Source organism: Augochlora pura, chromosome 5 (genome assembly GCF_028453695.1).
Source record: "Augochlora pura isolate Apur16 chromosome 5, APUR_v2.2.1, whole genome shotgun sequence".
Taxonomy (NCBI): Eukaryota; Metazoa; Arthropoda; class Insecta; order Hymenoptera; family Halictidae; genus Augochlora; species Augochlora pura.
This window is the reverse complement of record NC_135776.1, coordinates 13213579-13240444: the sequence shown is the minus strand read 5'-3', so window position 1 is coordinate 13240444 and position 26866 is coordinate 13213579. Positions and strand designations below refer to the sequence as shown.

Genomic DNA, 26866 nt, shown 5'->3' with positions numbered 1-26866 from the left:
TCATAATGCCCCGTATTGACGTACCGCCGTTTTAATTTAACGGGTTGACGGAACGAATTGCTTTCGGTATTAATCGAATCTCGATCTGCATCGCATACTACGGCTGTAATTACTTTCAACGTTAACGCGAGGATTAATTGTCCAATTGAATCGTTCTTGGATATTGTAGTTCACTGTTAATTACAACTCGATTTTAACGCTATCTTATATATTACTATTATATTATTTTTGCGTGTCCTCGATATCTTATTAATATCAGATTATGCGCCCCCTAAAACCATTCAAAGTTCGTTTGAAACATGTTTTAGTATCATCGACGGTATCGAAGATGTTTTCGACTGGATTGGTTTTCAATGGCTCACCCTATCTGCTAAATTTACGATTTTTGAATTCAAATTTAATTTGGCACCGCCACGAAAATTAAGTGAACAATTTATATTCATTTAAATTGACAATTCACTTTCCGTTCGCACGGAAATGCAGTTTAAATTATATTTGATCACGGGTGTATTCAACTTGGCTCCTAATTTTACATTTTAATTCGCAAATGCTCAAATTTAATTACCATAATATAATAAACCTCTGATTACCGTGTAGAAATAAAGCCATGCTTATAATTTAATAAAAATTATCGCTGTTAACATTTTCATGCTCATGATAGCACACGTACGTTTTATGATATAATTACATTAATTTATACCGAACTTTTAACTGACAAATTCTTGTATAACGTGATTTGCTAAATCAATATGCAAAATATTCGATGCAACGCGACACAAGATAATGTCGAGAATTGATTGCTTTAATTACAAACAGATTCTTTTCTCTTAATTGACATTGATCTTTCTATGAATCGAATTACGTAAAAAAGCTTCTAATTTGTTTACAGGTCTCATGGATCAGGCAACGAGACTTGCACATCCTTACCGTAGGAATCCTAACGTACACAAATGACCAGCGTTTCACGTCGTTGCACAGCGATGGAACTGACGAATGGACCCTGAAGATTACTTCGCCACAGGTTCGGGATAGCGGAATCTATGAGTGTCAAGTTTCAACCGAACCGAAGATTAGCCAGGCTTTTAACTTGAGCGTCGTAGGTTAGTAGATTACATGAGATTTAACGTCAGATTTTAACAATAATTAATATCATCTCCATAATCTAGCTAATCTAATTAACTACAAATTTTATACATTAACCCTATGCACTCATAATCACAGTTTTAACAATTCTTTAAGCATAAACCAATATAATAATGTAAAGAGTACTTTAATCCTATGCACTCGAGGGCTTATATTTTTTTTTTAGACGTTCGAGAGATTGATTTACGAAAATTTATTTGCACATCAAATAATAAAATAGTTCCAAATATTTCAACGAGCAACGATACTCTTCAGCTATGCATTCGGTGATAATCAATTTTCCCAACAAATTCTATATTTTAACAATTAACTTTTTCGTCTCTATTACAACAAACGATGACATAGCTATGAGAAATTTATTGTTCTCCGAATATAAAACTCCACATTGCACAATTGTGGTGCATTTTGTATCGTTCACTTTCGAAACTTTATTTGGCGCGTCACTGTACACGCGACGCGTGCAGTTAAGCTGAATTTTTAATAACCATTAAACCGAACGGTTGGTTAGCCGTTAAACCCTCGCACAGAGCGTCGGGTGAAGGGGATCCGGAGACAAAAGTCCAATTCTCCGCTTTTATGATTGATTCATACATATTTTAACCAATCGGAGCAAGATACGTATTTTTATTCAATAATTGATATAGATACTTGTTAATTAAAGGCTGGAGGATCCACGTATTCACTTCATGTACTCAGTTTTGTCGCAAATGAACTGCGACATTTCGTGCAAAGTAAAAATTGAAGAAACCGCGATAGATATTTATTTCGTTTCTTGATAACTTAATAATGATGCTGCAGTGTTTTTAAATCCATCGAATATTTTCGCCATTCTGTATTTGTTTTCATAATTTTTCTGAGAAAGGTATGGAAGTGATAAATGCATAATATCAACGTTCCAGAGATCGTCTTGCGTGCTTGGCGCTTTCAATGCGAGTTCCATTATCGCCTGAGGCTTCTTTGTGAGCTGTCTGTCAGCCGAAACCATCGATTTGTTTCACAGTCGACGACTCATTAGATTTATTAACTCATTATATATCATTACGGTCGATCGCACCACAGGCAATCCGAAGCATCTGCATTCATTCGAGAAATGTATTGATCTAATGCCCGGGTCCATTATGCTTGCAGTGTCGAAGGCAAAGATCAACGGCAATTCAGAGCTGTACATCAAAAGCGGAAGCGACATCAATCTAACCTGCGTCGTACTGCAGACACCTGAGCCGCCGTCCTTCATTTACTGGTAAGTTTAATTGGACTTTCCCGAATTCAATTTACGTTCAGACATAAATGCCGAATTCGCACGCTTACTGCGCGACACGGCCGAACTTTACCAATGAAGTTCTCCATGAATCATCGAGACGGTTCTCCATAGGTCTCGATTACAGGCCGAAGTGAACGCGTAACACGATGCTGATAGGCGGACGGAAAATCGGAATTGCTTTTCTTTCTCTCTGCCCAACCTGCGCGCGCTAATTGAACGCTTCGATGATCAAACTGCAAATAGTTGGTAATTTCGTTCGAGGTTCTGGGTTAAAGGTGATTAAAACCGGTCGGTATATCGCGTCGAAGAAACTCGGACCGTTTATACAGGATGCCTCGATTCAACCCTTCTACGTGAATCCAACACAAAGTCGGAGCTCGAGAAAATTTCGTTCGAATGACGGATAAGAGATCAGATTTGATTCGACTCGATCGGAAAACTGTCCATCAATCGAATAAAAATGTATCTAAGACGAGAAGATTTTATTCGAACAAGAATTCACTCGAATAATGATGAAAATAATTATCCGTACAGACGTTCCCGTGGCAAATAATCGATTCGAATAAAAATGATAGAACATAAAGTGTTTTTTTCATAGTTCATCGACTTATTTTCTTCAGATTTTTTTCAAAAGGATCAAAACAGTTGAGAGTTATTGCCGATCAGAAAATATATTATTTTCCATAATGAATACCAGTACAGTAAAAATATTTAGTTTGCAACGTAATATGATAGAAAATGCCTGCAAAATATCATCAGCGAAAATGATTCGAATGGTTCGTGCTAACAAAGAGTGTTCGCTTTCAGGTACAAAGCTGATCACGTAATAAATTACAGTCAAAGAGGAGGGATCAGCGTGGTTACGGAAAAGCAAACGCGAACGTCACGCCTCTTGATCTCCAGAGCGTTACGTGCTGATTCTGGAAATTACACATGTGCCCCGTCTTCGGCCGAGTCAGCTAGTGTCCTAGTCCACGTACTCAATGGTGGGTGAGTTAGAATAATAAAAGTTTGGAGAAGAAAACATTTCACTGCGCGTGTTACGATTTATAATCGAAATCTGTTTATTTAATGAGTTTTTAATTGAGCTCGTATCTAATTTATCGAGACAAAAGCAGAAATTTGAAAAAGTTGATCAATTCTCGTACATCACATATTACGAAACAGGGAGATATCAAAAGATTCTTAATGGTTTGAATTACCTGTGCAAAATTGTGATGGTTTTCTTCTACAAAATTAGAATTTAATTTTCTATGCCTATCTATACACTCTGTCGTGGAGTTATAGTAATATGTTTGGGTATATAAAAATTACGTAAACAGTGGACAAGGTAAATATTGAACCGCGTTAGGATTAAGAAAGCCCGGATCGTTGCGTTAAAAATTAAGATGCTCCTGAAAATATTTCGACGAGAAAGCTGCGAAACTCTGGGAGACTTTACGAAGCCCGTAAATCCGAGGAATGACAAACGTGGTAGGTCGAAGTGTAGATAAACTAAACGGTGAAGATCATAAAAGGGGAGCCGAATGCATGCGTCGTCGTCGGTGTCATCAGCTTCTGGCGTCAGGCGCGTTGCATAGAAGGCGATAAACAGTATGCCATTGCCGTATGTCCGTCGAAATGAGAAAGCTCGTAGAGGGAAGAGCCGCTTCGTTATTTCTGCAGCGCAGCAACGTGCGTACAAATATTTCAGTTTCACGGAAAAATTTAAATGTCCCGCTGTAATGCACTGTCGTCACCTTGCGGATTCTTCACGTTGAGCCCTTCTTTAACGCTATTTTTTATTCGCAGCTGGATAAACGCGTGTATTTATACAGCGCGACTCGTTTCACCACCGCGCAGGAATCGCTTATTTTTATACTTCGCGCGAGCAATCTACTTTATGAGAATTCTTTGTGAGATATCATGCTTCTATTTATACGCGGTGAGTGTATGTATAATTCTAATATACCTAAATTTATGGTTTCAATTTTGTACATTTTAATTACTTAATATCATTTTAATAAAACATTCACCGATCGAATGTTACGGTATTAACAAATTGATAGCAATACGACGCAGTTTCAATGATTTTATCGTGTTTTCAAAGTGATGTCTATTTACTAAAACGTATAACGTTGTAATAATATTTAATCTAAGTTTGATCATTACATGTTATAATTGCAATTTCTATGGTTTAAACATTGTTGCGTAAAACATTGTAAAGCCATGGATTAAATAGTGTTACAAAGTGTAACTACAAATAAGCTGAAATCAGCTAATTTGATTCTGAAATGTTTGTCGCTGAAGGCTCTAAATAAATTCCTGGACGGTGTGAACATGGCGTGTAAGTATGTGCTACATTTTTGCACCGTTGGAAGAAAGCAGGGAGTTACGAAAAAGAACGAACAAATGCACTTTGGAATTTGCTTGCTTACACGAGCATTCGATACACGTATTCCGAGTAAAAGTAGCTACGTGTACGAGTACGTGAAGTAAATTATAAAAGGAGAGTTGCACGGTTCTCAGCACTCATTGTGATACTTGGTACTGTTAGAAAATTCACTCGACACGTACGCGGGCGCTTAAAGCATCAAATATTTGCTCAATATATTTCACATTAATTTGACATCTTTACTGATTTAGAAAATCTCACAGGATCAAAACTTTTGGTGATTACAGCTGGAGATAAATAATTCGAGTTTAACACAGTATTACTATTTTCTATATATTATAATATAATATTAATAGATATATTTTAATATCAGTAAATTTCTTTCTCCAAGTCTAATCACTTTTTCTGAATTGACTTTTCAGCCTATCCCCATGACGGTAAAGAAAGTATTCTCAAAATTAATTTTAAAAATCGCCACAGAACAGTTTTCTATAATCATAGGTGCAAGTTTGTTTGCTACGTTAGTGCAGCGTTTGGTTTCGTACACCCGCAGCCAAGTATTGCACGCACTTCCGGTTGTTGGTTCAACCAGAACGAAAGAGAAAGGGAAAGAAAGAGAGAAACGATGAAAATAAGTTCGCGGGCTACATCTGTCTCGTTATTCGAGCTGTCAAATGCTGGAATATATCAGTCAAGATATTACCTCATGCAAATTCCTCCAGGTGCTCTTGGAAGAGCCTATGGCTGCAAATACACGTTATTTCTCGCGGTGGTGTGCCAACCTGAAGAATGAATACTGAAACACGCAAACGTATGAGATACGAGCATCAGCCACCGCCATTCCGGAAGGATTGCGTGTGACAGTGGAAAGGTATAATATCTTTCCTTGCTTTTCAGTTTCGCTTTCGACCTCCTTCCACTACGGTGACACGATTAATGGCGTTAAATAGTGCACAAATCACATGCTCTCTCTTCTCTAACAGTTCTGTCATACATACTCGGTGATCCAAAATTTATCGCGGCGCTACCCTCGAAATTTACAACGAATAACGCTACAGTTTACAGAGAGTCGAGCTTGAAAATTATATCCGACAGTTTCCGAAAATTATTGTTTAGACAGCGCGAGTTTCAAACCGAAAAATTCGCGTCCCATACAATTTATTTTCAATAATTCATCGCGAAAATACGTTTAACAAGCCATGTCTTGGCAAACGGTAAATCCGAGGATTATTTAAGAACGTGTAATAGCAGTGGTTGAAGTGATAATTGTTGTAATGATATGTTATTAAAGAAGGGGGTTTTCAATTTAATTGCAAATTTTATAGGCCTCGTTAAATCCAGATTCTTCCTGCTGCAGTAGTGCAAACCAGAAAACAGTCAGACTGCTCGCGTGCTAATAATCAAGATTTTTTGTGGGTCAATTACCTGCAATCTGAGATACGTCAACAAATCGTTCACGCTGCGATTTAATGCAGAACATATTAAAGAAGGGAGGGTAGGTGCGCAGACGTTATCGCGATAACACGGTGGAAAGAATCTTCGCATTAGCGCACTGATTCGGTAGCATTACATCACACGTTGCTTCAATTATCTGATCTTCCGCCGATATGATACTATTTTACTAATTAGCGCACTCTATTGTCTGTTCTATAATATAAAAGTAAATTGTTTTAAAATATATAACTATGATTCCGCATATTAAAACGAGTCTAAACACGATACGAATCTGATCAATCTAAGCTACATATTTCCGGATTAATTACTAAACGATCTACAGTGTGAGTAACGCACGGTAATAACTTTCAAATTACACTTTCTTTGAAAAATTGTTAATCAGATGACATTAAAAGGCACGCAGAAGTTCTTGCATGTAGCAAGATTTCAAAGCTTTCGAGCTCAACTAATTTAATGTTAATCGAAGTGTACAAGTTACGTGACTACCCTATATAAAAGTAGGCACTTCGATGAACAGAATGCTACTTCCATCATATTTGTACTCATTTTAATCAGGGAAATCTTAGCTATCCATAGGCATGGCTATTACAAAACTATGATAAAAAAATCGTGAAAATCAAATTTATAGAAATACATTTCATCTATATCTATTAATATACATGCTATTGTATACCAATACCCTTTCGCTTCTTTATCCCTGTCTATTCAGATGGAGTCTCGAACTCTGTTACGTGAAAGAGATATTACTGTATTATTTCTTAATATCGGAGAAGTAAACGCAAAGTAACAGATACTTCAAACGACATTGCTTCCGTGTGGTACATCGTGTAGTATGTAACGGCCGCGAGCTAGATCGTGTAAATTACAGGAAACCCGGCTTGTAGATAGACCATGCTACGCCAGACGAAGGCAGGAACGGCTGTAGGTACACAATGGCGTCCGCGTAAGAACGTAATATCTCTCTTTGCATTTCAACTTCGACTCTCTCTCCGGGAAGATTTCCTATCGGTATAATACCCGGGATAATGTCGGAGAGGGGATTAAAACGCACGATAGTGTGCAGACGGTACGATCACGGTAGCTCGCGAGTTGGAATTATAGTTATAAGTTTTCCGGAGTCTCGCAGCGTCTGAGTGTGTGTAATTGGTTTGTACGCGGCCAATTCCATTACAAGTCTGTCGCAGCATTAATTGACAATTTAGATCTTACGGATTGGGTTCTCGGAACTGAGCTGTTGGTAATAAAACTTCTAATCTAATTCTTACTAGAATATAAAAATCGATCGTGATTCAAACTTATGATAAAAATCCATTGTAACTGAATTCCATGCTAAATATTTATTATGATTGACATCGTCCTCTAATTAAAATCAATTAACCGGAGCTACTATTAAAAATCTATTGTAATTTAAAATTTTTCGGAGAAGTGATTCAACATATTTATTCTACCAAAAAATGCTACAAGTTTAAATAGATATATTTTTTGTATTTTCTCAATTGATACAAAATGATTGCTTTTAGTGCTCCGAAAACCCAAGTAGGCTTCTCTAAACCTACTTCCGGAAGAGAAGGTATTAAGAAGCAAGAAACCGCAAATGTTATCCATCTCACTCGGATGGGTTGCAGTGTGCATAAAGGATGCCCGAATTTCGGATCAACTAGCAGCATGTTTGCCAAGGCCATTGCGTCCGCTGCAGCGTGAGTTTATAATACACGCCAATGGATGCATTGGACAGCCAGCTGAGCTGCTAGCAGGTACACGTGAACAACGGGCCTTGACGGTCATAAACAAATTCGACTAATTAATTCTGCTCACGGTGTCTTCGTTCATACCGAAGGTAACAGTGCGCCGTAGTATAAACTCGACCGTAAAAGAAGCGCAGCAAATCGGTGAAATATAATTTCTTAGACATTGATAATCCAATTATAAAGTTCAATAAAATACATTTGGATACCAATCGTTTTACGATAGATTTTAGTAATTATCTTTGAACGTTGCTTTTAAAGGTGCCAGTACCATAAAAATCGCTACTACATTACTGATTTTATGCGTTTATGAGAAAACTTTATGCAATATAAAACTGGGAAATTGAATAACATCGCTTGAGAAGTGAACTTTCCGCGGGCAGACTTGCTTCACAGTTTGTTGGAACGAAATAGATAAAAAATAATAAGTCTGACGCAGAATAAGTACGCGTAAAACAGAAAGATATTTACTTCCAACAAATATTAGTACACCGCAACCACTGCGACAGTGTTTTCAATTTAATAACACTTTTTCCATTATATGCGCAAGAATTATCGCATCATGGTCCCTCGACCGCTGCTGTTCGGCCAGTGATAAATCAGTAACGCCGCGAACGCGTATTTTGCGCTCGTTCAGGCAGCTCTCACGCAGAAAAATCATTTACTGTTTTACGATCTGTTAAATAACACCATTTCAACGGCAAACTCGTCGCGAGAAGCATGGAGTTTCGGTGGAAACAGCTCGCACACTGCTGAACGAGTCATCAACGTGCATGCGTGCATTTTGGTATTCTGATTTCGAAGCTTCTGAAGTGGGTTCATGAAGCTCAGAAATGTTTATTTATTGATCGCACCGAATAACTCGCTTGGTTTTACTATTTACCTGGTTTTACTATGTACTATTTATGTGCTTAATCTGCTTGGAATGATTCATTAAGGACACTAGATTCCTACTACAAAGTATTTTCATTAAGTAATACCACTGACAACAGTTATCTCATTAAACAAATCAATTGTCTGTGAATGCAGTTACTTACTCTCGATGTGTAAAGGTTCTTTCCAATGATAATGGCAAGTACAATGACAAACTGGTCATGTATAAGGAAAATATTATTATTTATAATAATATTATTATTTAAATTATTATTCTTCAGCAAACATTTTACGAAATGCTTACGATCTAAGTAAATGCAAGCAGAGAATTATTTTGTAAATTTTTCGTAACCGGATTACCCGGTTAAAGAAAATTTTAGTCGGTAAACGAAAACTGTGAATGCAATCACCGTTGATCGCGTACCGTTGCTGTGCAGTGCACACACATGCAACTATTACTTTCGGCGGAGGCGCAGCACAGATACCAAAGTTCCTCGTTGCGAATGATAAAAGCGAGTAATTTCGAAACGAGGTCACTGCGAAGGAATATAACGATGATAGCGTTGTTTAATTCTCCGTAAATCGTGTTTTATCGAAACTGATAAAATCGGATAGAACCATCGACTGAGTGATGCGAGTAATCGGCGGCTATTAAATAACAATTCTGGCCGAGCGATAGAAACAATAATTATACAGGCCAATGCTACGTGTAACGAAACGCGGGAAACTTTTTTTTCAAGGACATCTAGATGAAACGAACGGTATGCGGTGTTCATGGAACGGCAATGGAATTGTCGTGTCACGGAAATGAAATTTTGCGCGATGGGGAAGAAATTATCACGGAACGCGTGTGAATATTGTATAATACCTCGAGCTTCTCTGAAGCTTGTTGTTTCCTTGAGAACAAGGATTTAAATGTACCCATTTTGTGAAATGCTCAGTTTGTTCATATTTAATTCACTGAATTATAATGTCTAAGAACAATTCAGGCGGCGTATCGTTTGACTTGTTCATTTCAAGCTGTTTATAATATTAAAGCTCGTAAGACTTCAGCTTCTACGCAGAACTATTTTAGAATAAATGATCGAGCTTCAATGTTAAGGTCTAGAGAATGCTCGTCGAAAAATTTCTCCCGCAATGATCTCATGGGGATAAAGATTAATAATAAAAACATCTTTAGAGTGGAAAGCCTTCAATAAATGGACTGTTTATTTTGAAAGTGGTGTAAGTCCATTATCTCTTGTTTCAGGAAAATTAAAGGTTAACATATCTGTTAATTAAACAATTTAGTTCATATTAATCCAATTTTGTTTACAAATAATGACACGACATAAAATAGAAGTAGTATTTTCAATTTTAAACGCTAATTAAATTGTTAAAATTACAAGATATTGATAGTATTTACTTATGCTCTGCATGTGGCAGTGTTTTGCATAAAGAAAATATGCATAACGCACCGGAAGTATATAAGGTAATAACTGTTTGATGTCTTTATATTTTTCATAAGTAATAGGCCTAGTATCTTGGTACAAAGGCGCCAGGGCGAATTTTTCAAATTTTAGCGGTCTTCGAGGACGTGTAGGTAATCAATTTATAGTTTTAAATTATTTCTCCTTCATCGATGTTTTATATAAAATAGTATATGGTGCACTTTTGAGAAACCTCATCCAACATTTTTACAACCAATTTACCTGTTCTCCATTAGTGTTTTCTCTTATCTGTTCTTTAATCGCATTTTGAAGATTTTTTATTGAAACGAAATTCTCTCGTTTCATTTCATGTAAAATGAATTTATCATGTTGACACATAATATGACACGTAATATAAAACAAATGTAAAATAACAGACTACTCATCGGTAACCATCTGCTGAGCCACCTACCTCTGTCAATTGGACTTACACCACTTTCATAATCGATGATTATGCAATTTCATTTACCGACCAATTTTAAATTGTACAAAACATGGGAATTTTTTAAGAAATTAAACACGGACTAGTTATACATATAAAATTTACATTAAATTATGCATGAATTACGTGATATCTCATTTTCTTTTTTAAAATGGACTTATACCACTTTCAAAATAAACGGTCCAAATAATACTGCTAAGTACATGCTAAATGTAGTCGTTAACAGGTAGAAAAGGATTCGGCGATCCAAGGACGTAGATTACCGAGTTCTGGATTTTTTAGGTCATAGTTCACGTCGACGGAACGGCACTGTGCAGTTATTATTGTATAAACATGCAGGCCGACATGAAAATAATAATGCGCAATTTATCATGAGAATCGCAGCCAGCCAGTAAATGTCGATACATCTGCGCGAGCTCGGTCAACTTTACAACGATTTGAAACGGTGCCAAATTTTTGCAGGGACCGGGAGGCGATCCACTATAAATTACTCGTGTCTCCCGTTCCGCGTGGATATCAATTATCAGCTACGTGTCCTGAAACACGTTAAAAGTATTAACCATTTGAACCTATCTGCAGTATCGGTACAAAAGACTGGGATTACGAGTCGGTAACGAGAAAATTTGTACATTCGTCATCTAGGACGTTGCTCTATGCTATCTGGACCATCGAATCGACCGACGCGGACGCGCGGGATGAAATGTTATTTAAAATACACAATAGATGTTCAGGGTCCGCGTTTCGTGCGTTACAGAACAATGCCTGTCGATATCGAGAAAACGTCACCAAACAGATTCGAATCTTTGTTGACGATTTTCAAAAAATGGAACTTCATTAGTTTTCTAATCGAGTATTTAACGCCGAGAAAGTCTTGAAAGAAATTCTTGTACATAGCCTGCGGGTCTTTATGGGAAATGAAAATGTGTTGCGTTAATTGTAAGAAACAGGAGTTGAATAAAAATGCACTTCCTATTTCCTTCGATTTAACGCGTTGACCAATCGTTCGTTGAAGACTGAAAACGCAAAGCAAAAGTTGTCTTGGAGTTGTCTATAACAGATTTACGCTCGCAGCCGCAGATAATTAAGTTCCCCTGGCTGGGTGACACGAATTAATATCCATGGCCGTAGCAGAGCATGAATCAAGTTTATCAGAGGTTCCCTCATATAAAGCTCATAAACTAGGATTTTATACACACCGGAAATTGCGCTCCGCGAGTTCGAAGGCATCCGCAGATAGGAGGGCATATCGAATCCCGTATCGCATCGTATCGTATCAGCGAACGTGACCTCTTAATACACGACTAGAAGAAAACTTCCACGACTAACCGAGACGAAGCTAATACGAAGCCATTATCAAAAGTTAACGGTCTTCCATGCAGTAACTACATGCCTTAGATTTATCGTGTTCCATCCTCCAGGAAACGAGGGGCTGGAAAACAGTGGAGGAGTTCCCCGTTCGAAACTCGTTCCTTTACCTGCACCCACTTCTAGCAATACCTACAGAAAAGATTACACTCGAGACCGGACTGCCGTTAAGAGAACAGTACTTTTTCGTTTGCGCTGTTATTATTAAAAACTTCACGGTATAAATTCTATCCAATTCGAGTGTCTCTCGAGCGACTCTCCAGCGTCTCAACCAATGGTGCATTTAAGTCCAGCCTGTATTATTGGAAAAGCTGGCTCAATTAAAACAAAGCGCCTCGACAATTATGTACTACCTACCATATTTACAAGAAATAAAACGCTCTTCATCCGAATATACCATGGAACAATCTTTTATTTAAGCTTCTTTGTTACTGGCGGCCGTTCTTGTCAAGCATTCAATTGTTTACTTATTTGTTTATTTCAGCAATTTTATGGGTTTTCTGCTTTGGTTTCATTACACTTTTCTCCTATTCTATTTGCAATTATATAATAAGCGTTGTAGTTCAAACGTCGTCTATTACTTACTTTATCGGAATAAGTAATTATCACCTAACATTTATATTGAAATTATGTGTAATTACTAAATTGGGTTTCTAATTAATAGATGGATATTTTTCAAGTTGTTGCACAAGGAATTGAGTCAGGTTGGAAGATTAAATTAGTGGAAGAACCGGAAAATATTACAATAATTTTACAAAATGAGGGTGAAATTAGCAACGAAATATCGCAGAAATAATAATAATAAACGGTACGAGCTGCCAGAAACACATGCAAACAGCTGGAACTTTTACTTGACCATATCTCTATCTCCTGAGCATAAGACAACGCTGACCTGGTTAAACTTCTGACAACTTGGTATATACGAGTATAACTCGTCTTTAATGCACATAAAGGACGACATTCGCATTAAATCGAACGGATCGGCCGGCGTTATCTATCGATTTACCAATTATCGCGTCTGTGATAGGTACCGAATTAAAATCAATTTAGTATGATCAATTTAGCTTTTAATTGGAAGGTCCAGAGGATGCAGATATTATTCGGTAGCTGTGGGGAAATTAAATTAGCACACAGTTACCTACGTTACGGGATAACTAAATTCGATTTACAAATGCAGTGTTTCGCAAAATGGCGCCTTCGCGTCTCTTGAATCTCGTAGAATTAATGCTGCAAAAATTCTTCGATTCGAAAACGACGCATGTGGATATATTTTCGGCATAAACAATTTCACGAAACCGCGAGGCCTGCATGAATCGTTAAATATTTCTAAAATTTCTCTTCTATTTTCGAAACGTTCCCGGCGAGAAGGAATTTTTCCCTGAAATGTTTCTCAGTTAAATGGATTGTATGAATTCATCAGTGGGACTTGCGCGTACCGGGTCGGCCTTGCCAGCCCGTTTCAAAAGCCGCTTGACCTGAAAAACTACTGGCCCAAGTTTTACAGTTTACAGCAGCGCACCGCCGGGAAAAACAAAGCCGCGCGACGAAGTAGCACCACGGAAACCAAGACGGTGTGAATGCGGCTTAAGAATGCATGCAAAATTGGGGAGCGTTAAGTGTGGATGGGAGGGAAAAGAGTGGTGGATTGCGTGGCTGCGTGAGACAATATAATGGGGCGGGCGAGAGAGGAACCAGTCAGTCAAACGTCTAGAATACGGAGTGCGGTGTACGGGAGGAAAGTTTCGGGTGCATCGAAAGCAACGGAGATATTTCAACTTCTAATTTATAGTGACTCGAATATCGTTCGTTAGTAATTACATTGGACAAGATAATTTTCCAGCATCAAAAAGCATTTGCGAAATCTGAATATCTCTTTAATTCTCAATATTTTCTTCGTTTACGATTCGTCGCTTTATTTTGAACTCTCATTTCCTTATTCCCTTGTGAGACGTAAACCAGGGAGAATGTGAGCACGTGTGAAGTGTACTCTAATTACAGCACATTCTACATGTAAATAAAATTACACTGCTACGACTGAGAATTTTTACCCTTAAAACATTATGTATTCGGGTCGCTGAAAAAAGGCGCGAAGAAGAGACTCTGAAAGCAGAGAAGTCGTGCAAAAATGCGTTCAAGAATTCTCTAACAGAAAGAATAGAAACGTGTTCTTGTAATAAAGAAGCTGTTCGAAGCTAAAACTACATCCAACAAAAAATGACAATTAAAATCAGTCTACTTCAAATATTCGAGCATTAAAATAAATGTAAGCAAGTAATAAATTTGCATTTTTTACTAACTATCCAGAAAATTAGTAAAGAGACAGAGAAATCTCAATTATTATGCTAATTATAAGAAAAATAAATAATAATTACATAATCATTCGAACGCAAAGTTTCGTGTAGTGGAAGCAGTCAGTTGTCACCCACAATATGAATTACCCAGTTATGGGAACAGCTTGCTTCTAGACTAGCTCGGATACATGGAGTTTTACTGTACACCGATCACTTAACTTTCGGTCCGAACAGATTATGGTATCCACCATGTGACCGCGCCGTCCCAAATAATACGATTATAAAGTTCGGGTTAAGCCTAGCTTGTTATACGCATATTAGGCCTGAATAAACAGGCGCGGTTAATCGGAGAAGGTGGTAGTTCATGCAAAATGGATTACAGATAAAGGAGGTTAAACATCGACCCTATAAAATGCTCGACAATTAAGCACAAATCACCGTGGAAATTGTTCTCGTTACTGGCTGCCACTTATCACGGGGAGAAACATAGGACCGATACAAGGCAAACTGGAGTGGAAAGCTTGCAGAAGTTTATCTCCGTCGAAGATAAATGGAAGAGAAACTCGAATCGATATAGATTTCTTTGTTGGTCTGTTCGCTCATGATAAAGGAACGTACAAATAAAACGCAGCCGGTTGTTTCTGCGTAGGTACTACGTGGACGCTTGATTTCTTTCTCATTTTTCAGCTCTATTGTTCTGTAAACGGGCGAATTTATTGAATCGCGAAACCTGTTGCTTACTTAACGTGTTTATTGCTTTAAGGAGTTACACCGATTCGGACAACCAATTCGACGGTGGTTTTTGAGAATTTATTCTCCGAAGATGCATTCAGTTGCATCGCTGACGTTTCATACACGGAGGTTCTCTCGCTTCTCTTCCATTAACTTCGTAAGAAAAAGAAAACTCGTAGCTATTGTATTACGAAACAGTAAAATTTCCTCAGGATTTAACCCTTCTCCTTTCCTGCAATATAACACAATAACACATATAATTTAACTTTCCTATCTTTGTAATCGCGCATTCTTGTTTTAAATTCCTGTAAATAAAATAAAAATAACCGTACAGTTCGCCCCTCTCTGCCTATAGCAATTATAGAATTCTGCTGAATAACGACACCGACACTCTAGACGTATCACTGTCAGCTGATTATTCAAGCCACTATTCAAAAGTCTTCTCTGCTACCTTATCTTTAGCTTACCCGGGATTAGCAATGTGAAATTCTAATGCTAAGAGCACTCGCGTAAGTGTTTAATACCGGGAATATCCATGTGGGGATTTAGTACCGAGAATATCCATCCTCATTGCGTTAATCGTAAAAATATATCTGTTGACATTCCTCTCGACTTTTATCACGATATGAGTACGAGTGAATCAACCTACTGTAGAAATTCCGCGGAATCATTTTTATCTCTTTTTCGAGAATTCGCCATTACTCCAAAAGGAGAAAACAATGAGCTTAATTAAGCTCTTTGATCAGGATTCCCAGCTCTTTAATTCCGCAAATTTTTGTCTGACGCAGCATTCTTGTCGAAAGAATTTTTGACCAATAATTAAGAGAAAATTTAAGAGAAATTAATTCCGATTATTATTACATTATTTTTAATTATCACCGAACTCGCACCAGTGGTGTTTTTCTGCTAGGCGAAAACTCCGTGGAAATGAAATAAATGTCCCGTTTATCTTGCCTTTACGAATAGCTTAACGCGAGCTTTCGTCTTGATAAAGCAGAGTAGAAGTGCGCTAAAAATTCATTAATACCGAACATCGTACATGCATAAAACATACAGTCTATATTCAACAATAAAGTTCCCGGGCTTTGTTGTTTGTGGGACGGGATTCTAGCGAAAATTAAACGGTAACTTGTATTTGAACGCAAACGATAACGTAAACCTGCGATATTTCCGGCGATCCTACCGCGGCATTAGTTAATTTCATTAACATAGAATTAACATGCGTTAAAACATTTCCATTGGCAAGCAAACAAAGTTAAAACTCGTGGAAAATGTAGTGCAGCGCGTTAGAGCCAGTTCGCTGTGGAGTATTCGGCCTCGAAAGCTGACCAAATTTATTTTATTCATTTTTGCAACGGAGTGAAACTACACAACGACATTAGTAACTTGTAAATGGTTTAAAATGTTATATCACTGCTGATATTATTTCACTTCAATGCATTTGAAAGAGTCTCATTTCTCGTCGGACTCGTTGCATACAAGACATTCGAATGTTGTTATTTTATATTGCACTCGCGATTTTGGTCAGTTTTTGACACCAAACGCCCCAGTGTACTTCGCTCGAATCGTCGATACCATAAATTGCAAGCCAGAAACATCGAGCACGCCTCCGGCAATTATTCTCTTAGCTATTCCCAAGGCCCTAATGCTGAAATAGTTAGGGAACAGCTACACCCTGTAATCAAGGAAACATTAGTTTACGTTGGATTCCTATTCAATTGACGCGATCCTCGGCAGACTTTTGTCGTGCTATCACCCCGGGACCCTTGGCAATTACTCGGCTCTCCATTTTGGGACACGAAAGGAGCGCGGACAACGAATTACGGCTAAGGTGAGTCTATGCCCGATTTGCGTGAGAGATAATCGGCCCGAGAACAGGTTAGGTGATAGGCGAACGCGCGGAACCGGAATGAACGAGCGAAAAGATTGCAAGTATATTTACGATATGGGCTGACTGTAATTTAATAAAGGACGATACCCTGGAAACTAATACGAGGAGCACGTGTATATACAGCGAGCAGCAAAATTGAATCCATATAAGTGCCTTTTAAATCGCGATGACGGTACATCCTCGTTACGCAAGAATCGATTAAAATCATTGTCTAGCAACTGGATCTGGAGTTTACCTAAATAACGAATAGCCTATCCAAGAAAGTTGTTTACATGCTGCAATTACAATGGTCTGAACAGGAAATGGAAACGATCGTGGATACAATTAGAAAACTTGAACGGTTTTAACGAGCCGTTTGCCAGGTACATACCCTCAAAGGCCCTCCGGTAGGTTCCTCCGAGGTTGGTATCGCAACCTTTGATATCACCGCCTTGCTAATTGCATCACGATCGATGCAATTGCAGCTTACTATAAACTGTAATCAGAAAAACGTTGATTGCATGATTGACGCAGTTAGGTTTGTCTCCAAGCGACACGAGCGTTGACAAGGCGTTTTCGTTTCCCAAGGAGACGGTGAATAACGTTCATTATCGAGATTCGAGCTGCTTCGTAAATAGATTCATTGATTGACAATTAATTGATCAATCAAACCAGTCGCGTTCACGGAAGCCCACTAAGAATTCTGCACTAATATTCCAGCGAAGATCACGTTCTCTCGTTGCAGAGAACGTCGCACAGAGTTTCATGTACACTCGACTCGTATTATGCAATAACCTTGCCTCTTGCCAAGGGAAGAGTAATTCTACCAATAACTCTCTCTACTAAATCTTGTACCAGCATCTCTCTCTCTCTCTCTCTCTCTCTCTTTTTCCACGATTTTAATATTACGTAATGTTTCATTCTTTCGCGCTTTTTTGAATTGTTTCTTATCGTCTCTCAATGCTTCGAGGTGCTTTATATTATAACATTTTTACAGCCGCGTATTTCTAATAATTACAATAGAAATGACAATCGGATTGCAGAGTCTGAGTCTGCCTTAAACCACGGCGTTAACACTCTTATTTAAAAATAATTTCTACGTACCACCTTTTTAATTTTTTATCATCCAACGAATTGCAAACTGAAAAAATTTTTTTGCTTATTCTCCAACAAACTAGTCGGACCGACGTTCGAAAAAATTGAGGTCGTTCGGAGCAATTTGGAAAAAGTTATTCCGTTCGAAAAGCTGTCAACATGGTTCCCGCGGCGAGGGCAGTCCTCCCCCTCGTTCTTTCGGTGACCGATTCCGGTTGGATCCTCTAATGAAATGCCCATTCTGGACCACAAATGTTTCCCGGCCGAAGCCGGAGTTAAGCATAAATATTCTCCTCATCACCTCCCATTCAAAGTTTCCCGAAGCAGTATTTCATGTAGCAGCGGGACGGAAAGAGGGTCGGCCACGAATGGGTTCTCTAGGACAACGAGGAGAGTCTCTGTCTCTGGTAGCGGAGAAAACAAAAGAAGAGGCGTAGGAATTAACCGAAGGAAGGTGGGAGGTGGCGCGGAACGAGCCGCGATAGCCACGAAACTTCACCTTTCCTCGAGATTAACAATCCGGCCCCGTCCGATGGGGTTGAAAAAGCCAGCTGCTATCTGTATTTAAAGTGTTCGCTAGGGAGGGCGTGCGCCGAGCAGCCGACATTTCTAATGCGGTGAAAGCAATAAATGGCAAACTTCCGTGGCCGCCGGCAGATATGCCAGCTGCATAATTAAGGCAGCAGAATGACACCGACACGCCGGCCCGCGATAATACGGAATCGGCCCTCGTATTTCGCCGGCGAGAAATGGTCGCTGTCAACGCGGGCCCCACCCGCCGTGGAAAGAAAACGGCCGCTTCTTCTGGCTCTCTATGCTTCTATCTGATACACGTGCCACCTTTGCTAACATCGATTCTGTTAACACGGAATCCCTCCGGAGAAACCGGTATAAAGAACGACGCCCGATACATCACCGGGATTCAATTGGATCGTAAAGCTACAGCTGGGAAACATGCTATCGGGGATACTACTGCGGTCTTTCAAACAAGAAATATTTTGCATCTACAAACGCTCACGGTACAAAGGTAATTGATGGTATTGCATTGTTTCTTTGCCAACGCCGGGACAAGCCGCGTGCCGAAGCTATGCACCCGTGCCACGCGATCATCTAATTGCATGTTTCCCCAGAGGAGCTCTTCGAAGAACCAGTGTCTACGCGTACGAGCAATTTTTCAGTCGTCCGTACGTTCTACGTACGAATACCATTCGACGGATTGTTTTCAGAACAGGTTCCTCTGCTCCGTTTTCTTTTCTTATTTATTTCAACATTCGAGGAGGCCTTATTTCTACTGTATTCGTGATCGCATAAACTACGATTGACTCGTTCGATTGGTTCGATTAGTTATACTGTGGCCTCCAACTTGCACTTGTAAGTTTGGTCATACAGATCATGATAGCTGTAATCATAAATACCAGAAATTATGTTTATTACATGTTACGTTCTTTTAATTCTTCCCCTGCCTTTGTTCTAAAGACCGTTCAGATAACATCCTGAACCAAACAGGGAAGGTGTAACGATTGCTTCAAAGTGTTTATCCATGGAAGCCCCTCTACAAATGTTGATAATTACTTGGTATATATTTGAACGTAAATATAAACGATCACATTTCCTAAATTCGATGGCAATTTTGATGCCGTTCCGCGGGAAGAGCACGAACGCCCGTTTAATACGAAAGCATAGTTAAACACGCGTGGCACATGTCACCAGCTCGAAATGTTGCAGAACGGGAAACGGTTCGCGCGGAAAACCATGCTTGCAAAACAAACCGGTTGATAGTAAACGATCAATTGATTATCATGCAAACGCTAACCGAGGTGCTACTATTGAAACAAATGGGCAACTTGTTCAATTGTACTCGACCCTGAATGCGTAATACACGTAGAGACCACGGCCAGGTAGATCCCACGGAACGATAGGCTACAAGAACGCGCGTAACGTTGAAAATCCTTTAATGCCCGCGCAACTTACTCTCCGGTGGACTGTTTAACAGGCCGCTAATGAAATTAAAACGGATTAAGGAAAAATGAAATGGAGCATTCCGAATGCAGGAGGCGCCGGCGCGAGCCGTGGACAACGGGTCGCGATGCCCATTAGGAATTGCAATTTAACGTTACATTCCGTGGCGACACCAATAACCCCACCAGCTCGTCGATATTTCGGATTTGCGGTCCTATCTCTCCCTCTCTTCTGCCGACGTTTCGCCTGGTTTGACGTTATTATTCCCGGAGTATTAGATTAATCCGCAACTTCGCCCGCGGACGTAATTTTCTGAAATTAAAACTGACTCGACCGGCCACGAAAACCCATCTTGTATCATCACTCGCGCGTATCGGGGCTGAAACTCCTCCGTGACATTTTTCTAATCAAAATGGTCGGTAGAATTTCGTGCGGCGAATATTTTGATAATTATTCGTGCCGTCTGTGTATACAGGTCTTTCGTCGATACCAATATACTTTTACGAGAAATATTACACGAATGTGAAATCAAGAATGCTTCGTTGAAAATCTGGCAAAAACATACGAGAGTATATTTGACCATACAGTATGCCAATAGCTTATATAAAACGTACAATATATGAATATTATTACCCAAGTAAACCTCTTCCTCTAGCAGCCATATTATCCCTTACAAAGAAGTGTATTTCCTTACCTATTCCCAGCCATTCTCAAGTATTTTTACCCGAGCTAAGTAATTATGTCAACAATATTCTCCGTGATTTCGTTGTTCCCTTCACACCGCGAGAGACAACGAAGTACACTGTGCTGTTTGGAATCAAACTGCGTGAATTCTCTGTCCAATTCAATGGTCATTTACAATCGCTTGTAAATCCCGGGTTCGTACCGCGTCGCGATACGCGTTCGAGATTTCGACTTATCGCGCGTCGAATTATTACCGGGCAACTGGTTCAAAAGGGAGCATAGCAGCGATCACAGTGAAGTGTTTGCAAACAGGTGTTTTCGAACATTTTGCCGCGAGTACTTCGTGCGAAAACCTCCGGAAATCTTTGTGGGTGACGCGAACCTTTTCACGGAGTATTTTTTTGTTTGTTAATTACTCATGCGCGAAAACGGAACGAATGATAGAGAGACTCTACTAGAAAATCTAGTAAAATATTTTTTAAAACTAGTTTAGTGTATACATAGAGAAAATCAAATCGTTGCCTAATTTCATGCATCTGCGTTCCATATTTAAATTTTGCGCGTATTCGAGTATAAATAATATTCGGAAAATAAACTGGCAGTGAGTTGCAAACGATATGCTCGGTACGCCTAGCAGCCGAAATATTTATCTGTGACCGATGAAAAATATTCTGTTAGCAAAACATTCGTTGATAGTGACTCGCACGGGAGTAATGCGTGATGCGTAAACAAATTTAAAATTTAAATCATCTTCACTTCACAAAATAACGAGTCGACACGATATTAACGGTACACACGTTTTTCCAATGAAAAATAATCGGTTTCGTATCATACATATTCATTCGTATCAGCTTGGCGGGTGATTGTACTAGCCGAGGCTATCGGAACAGTTAATCTCGGGGTTACATAACCTGAGAGGATTGAAACAAAAATTCCCAAATGATCGTTGTCAAAATTGAAATACGAAACGTTATATTGTCAGTTTAATTGAACTCGATATGCGCTGCACTTTGAAAAATGCCATTTCGTACACGTGACCGGCTAAAAACTGTTTCTAAGAACACGTCATTTCTTTATTTTTGGTTTGACAAATATTCTAACTGGCGTCCAGATGAATTCAGTAACCTACTATACTGTAAGAATAAACCTTGAGACGACGATAAAATAATTTATGCCCCAGATCACTGGCGATGTGGTAAATATATAGCTACACGTGAAATATCGGTAGATTTCGATTTAAGATCAAAAATATTTGAATCAGAAAGGTTCGTGTCTGGTTTTTCTACCATGGCGGAAGATAATTTCGCGTGAATGGTTAGCGCGGCCTCGAGAAGCCATTGCCGCATGGGCGACTTGCACGATTCAGCGAAAATAGATGATATTAAGTAATAAAAAAGCGATTGGGCCAGAGTTTCACCGACGCAGTCGTGGAATATATTGTGACGATATGCGAATGAATAATTTCCACGCGAGAAACCCGCCGTACGAGCTACGTGGACGGACGGATTAAAACTTTCTCATCGGCATCGTGGATAATTGGTTTAGTTATTGGATCCTCTAGTTGAATCGCGAACTCGCCGACGCAGTATCGCATTGCTTTCCTCACTTTTCGCCGCAGAGTTTCCAATTCCTGCCTCCCTATTTCTGTAATCCCCCCCATACCTTTTTATCGCTTTCTTTCGCAACGTTGCAATTGACCGCCGAGGACCCTTTGCTATGCAGATTCGATCACGCTATTGTTATTAGGCGAATTTTACGACGCCGTATCGATAAGATCCGGTTTACAATCAATTTGCGCACCAAGCGGCGATGTGCCTGCAACATGATCGCGCAACGTAGCTACGACGTAATAATAACCCGCGTAAGTTTTGCAGAGAAAATGCAGTCACTTTTAGAGATTGATCGAAGCCTGATTTTGAAACTCGCGGAACTTGAACTCGTGACTTTACGGGGTTTTGGAACTCTCGGAAAACTCTTCAAATGCTTCTTCTTTTCCCGGTTTTCTAAGGAGCATTTATTTCGTCAACGACTATAATCTCGACAAACGTCTTCGAGAATATTCAATTATTTGTTGAATATAATTAGATGAAAATTGCAATTAAAATATGTTTGAGGTCTAACCACAATTTAATGTATTCAATTGTTGCGAGAAGTTATAAATGCATCGCATACGTCGAATTAAACTGTACAGATAAATTAATTGAAATACCAGCCAATGTTCTTTTATCTTTTTTTAATGAGTTGAACGAGTGTCGAACTTTATTCTCGAATTTTCGACGAACAACGCCGAACAGCTTTCTGGATGTTTCAGCGTTTAGTGTGCATAGTCGGGAGAGTGTTAAGGTATACATTAAATATTGGATTTAAATTTTTCACGTATGTAAGCAAAATGGTGGTTTTTTTGGTTGTCAAGAACTTAGGCTGAAACGATAAATCATCCTCAGTAACTGCAAGATGTAATCGAGCATCGCGAGCACGACGCATAGAACACGTTTCAGGCTGTTGCGAAGGAATTAGCGAGTCGATTACGGAATACTATCCCAAGGGATGACAAGTATTTCGAATTACTTGTTGCACTGAATTCTCGCATCATTGCTTATTCATCTTTGAGTAAATACCGATTAGATATTGCATATCGTGATCCAATTTCTGGATACGGTTATAGAAAATCTCGTGGCTCACTTTTATAGATACCGATTGCCAACAACTATAAAAAATGAGGCAGTTTCACTATTTCCCAAATTTGAAATCGGCTCAGAGCACGGTAATAGAATTCATGTAATATTTGCACGTGTCCTGAATATCCGTGGAATGCACGAAACGTCAAAGGACTGTATTTTGTTGAGTGGAAGTCAGCAGTCAATTAACCGTGTCCGGTTCTGCCCTAGATACGATTTCGATGGACGGAAACTTAGTAACTTGGCGATGCTATTGTCGAACCAATAACACCTGAACAATTGCAAACATTGTGAAACACAGAAAATCTGTCGAAATTACGAAAATTATAGTTCGTATAGTGTCAACGAATACCAATGATGCACTCTGTGCAATGTAGGAAGAGATACATTATATTCGAAGCAATGATTTTCCATTATATTACTTTTAAAAAGTGAAATAACTCTAGCTAAAACAAAATAACGTGACATAATAAAAACGAAAGTGACGAGTACGAGAATAAAAGCACATAATTAATAGCTCAAACAAATATGTACGATTATTTATAATACCTCGGGACTCGTAGAGGTTTTTAGTATTTTAGGCGAACTTGTCCTCTCACTTTGCACATTTATGCAAATTGCAAACTGCTTTCCCTTCTCGTACATATCTTTTGTCAAGTGTGTCACATAATTTACATTTATATTGAGATCGGAAGATTTTGCTAGCTGCTCTAAAATATTTATTCTTTCGTCGTTTAGTCATCTGTCGCTGGCTCTATATTTGCTATTCATCTCCTAATTCGGGAAAATAATTACTTGATGTCGAGTAAATTGTATATAAATCCATTCCAAATAATAAAAATTATCAGCTATTCAAAAATAATACAAAAGAAATACCACTGTAATTCGAATTAGAATTATATTCAATGACAAGTGGAACTATCATCATTGGCCAGTTTTAATACAGCTTTTGCTTATCTCATATAATTCTCGCATCTGTTCATCTTCCACATTTTCCTATTCTTGCATACGTTATGTGCATATTTCTGCATATTTTAAGAACATAAACACGCGCAGTCTAATAATAACAGTTAAACATACCGTGCTGTGATGTCTTATGTATGTTAAAAAAAGCCGAAAATTTCGAAACCAAAACTAGAAACACTTTTGTCCTCCTACATGTTGTAAATTCTACTAAAATTTATGCAATCGCGCCATCATAAAATACCTTTCTTAATTTAGAATGACCTCCATGCTATTTTCCGTACGATCTTCTTTGTTCGTATTTCTCTCAGCGATCCTTTTATCCATGTACTCGGATTGTGCAGAAACCGCCTTCCTTAATTTTGATTGTTCTCCATGCATTATTTACCATTTCATTTACCCATGTTTCTCAACAATTCTTTTATCCATCGCTCCTACGTCATAGCTCAAGCACCTTGGGTTCGCTAAGCCCATACTGCAATCGGCCATCAAATCTCAGCCGGCTACAGCCCCTCAGGGTCAAAAACTATTTAAAAGTACATCCGTATTCGTCAAAGTATTCCTAGAGGATTTTAATCTATCCCATAAAGATTCAAGTATGCTGGCAATGTACTTAATCCCATCTCTAGTCGTAACATCTCTGTTCGATTCGCAAAAACAAGGAAGCCGTGTTGAGTAAGTCCGCAAGAGGGATCGACGAATTAAAAAGTACCGAAATTACGGGAAACGACCGGACGGGAGGAAGCACGATATTTCACGTGCAACGGCCAGCGAGGGGCCACGCTAATTGCGCCCAGACTTCCAAGAATTCTTCGTTGCAACTGCCGAGCGATAATCAGGAAAGTAACGCTCTTTCGCACGATACGGGAAACTCGGTGTAACGCGAATGTACACGTCTATTACCGGCCCTAATCGAACGATCGATCCTGCTTCTCTGGCTGAAAGTACGTGGCTGCGTGGCTCGCATGCCTGCCAAGACACTATTCAGCGCGAGAGTGCAACTATTTTCATTGCACCTTCCATTCTGGGGAAAGGAGCAAGAGAGAGGGAGATAGAGAGAGAGAGGGGGGGGGGGGCCTGACAGAAAAGCGGAGGAATTCTGGTAAATGCGAGCCGAATGAGGATAGCAGTCAATTCTATGGGATAACACATATGTTGGCAATAAAGCGTCGCTAACCGGTAATTTACACGATATCCGACGACGCGCGATTTCGATTTATACAGCACGCAAATCGGTCCCCCTAACAAGGTGACGGGAATACACGCTCTTTAAAAACTTTGTACACGCCGAGTATGATAGAGGTGACTGGAACGTGATTTTTTCAGATCGCATACCAGTCTGATATTTATGACTGTCGTCGAATCAACACCCACGCTGCAACGTTTGTTTGCTAGTAGGGTAGTCGAACGGTTACTGCAGGACGAGCAACCACCGTGCCTTTCATTCGTTTTCAGGCATAATTACTTTACATTTGTAGCGTAAACATTTCAGCCAATATTTGTATTAAAAAGCAAAGAGAATAAATAAATGAAAAGAATTCTTTGCAACTTGTTTATAGAAAAATGAGAACGATTTCGCAACGTATACCTGCGGAGCATTTATTCTTTATGTTTACGAGGACAGATGCTTTTTAAAGTTTAGAGGAATATTTCAGAACTCATGCGCATTCGGGTAAATACGTAGAAAATTGAAGACCGTACAATTTCAGGTTATATCCAGAGTAAGCGTGTACCTTAGCAGGAATCGTAGACGTATTTACGAACAGAAAGGAAATGTTCAGTTGTCATGTTATTCCTCAAAGTTATTAAGAAAACGTAGAAAACTTGCATTCGGCTTTACCCAACTTTTATGGGATCACACACTAGCTCCAATGTTTCTAATATCGTATTAAATATTATAATATTAAATGAAAGTAGTGCCTGGGTGAATTTTTCATCAAGACTGGACCTTTATTTTCAACGATGTTACGGAAAGTATCGATCAATGTTAACGTGTATTCTATACTGTAAAAAATTAGTTCGAAGCACGAACTTCGAAGGCGGTCCCTTGAGCTGGAATACGTAGCGCTCACGCATACCATCGGAAATATACGATGCACGTAATGCATTTTAGATTCGATTGCATTTTGGGGGAGATGTTTTCTGGTTCAAATGTCTATGACCGGTCTTGTCAGTTATGCACGCTACTATTGACAGGACATCTGGGTAGAGTCGCTTACATATTTATCGCGCAGCCTATCAGCGTGTACTGTGATCGCGACATTTTTATTTCCTCGCTTCTATGTAGTATCGCCTCTTCAGAATAAATCTTCCGCGAAATCTAACGGAAGTCAAACCCATTTGTTTAGTCAGGATCTCTGTAGCGCGAAGCGAATACATCGACGCTCGGAACCAATCGCACGACATCAAACTTTTAAAAGATAAAAATACATTGTGCTAACAAAGTGATACTTGAACGTTCAACTCG

General features: G+C 39.1%; 1 protein-coding gene across 1 annotated transcript in view; it reads left to right on the top strand.

Annotated features, from left to right (window-relative positions):
* LOC144469856 (opioid-binding protein/cell adhesion molecule homolog) overlaps nucleotides 1-26866 on the top strand; it is a 209735-nt gene that overhangs the window by 158616 nt on the left and 24253 nt on the right. Inside the window, exons 3-5 of the mRNA XM_078180541.1 lie at nucleotides 890-1100; nucleotides 2272-2383; nucleotides 3212-3390. Of these exons, the coding sequence (XP_078036667.1) occupies nucleotides 890-1100; nucleotides 2272-2383; nucleotides 3212-3390 (502 nt within the window). The remainder of the gene's footprint in view (nucleotides 1-889; nucleotides 1101-2271; nucleotides 2384-3211; nucleotides 3391-26866) is intronic.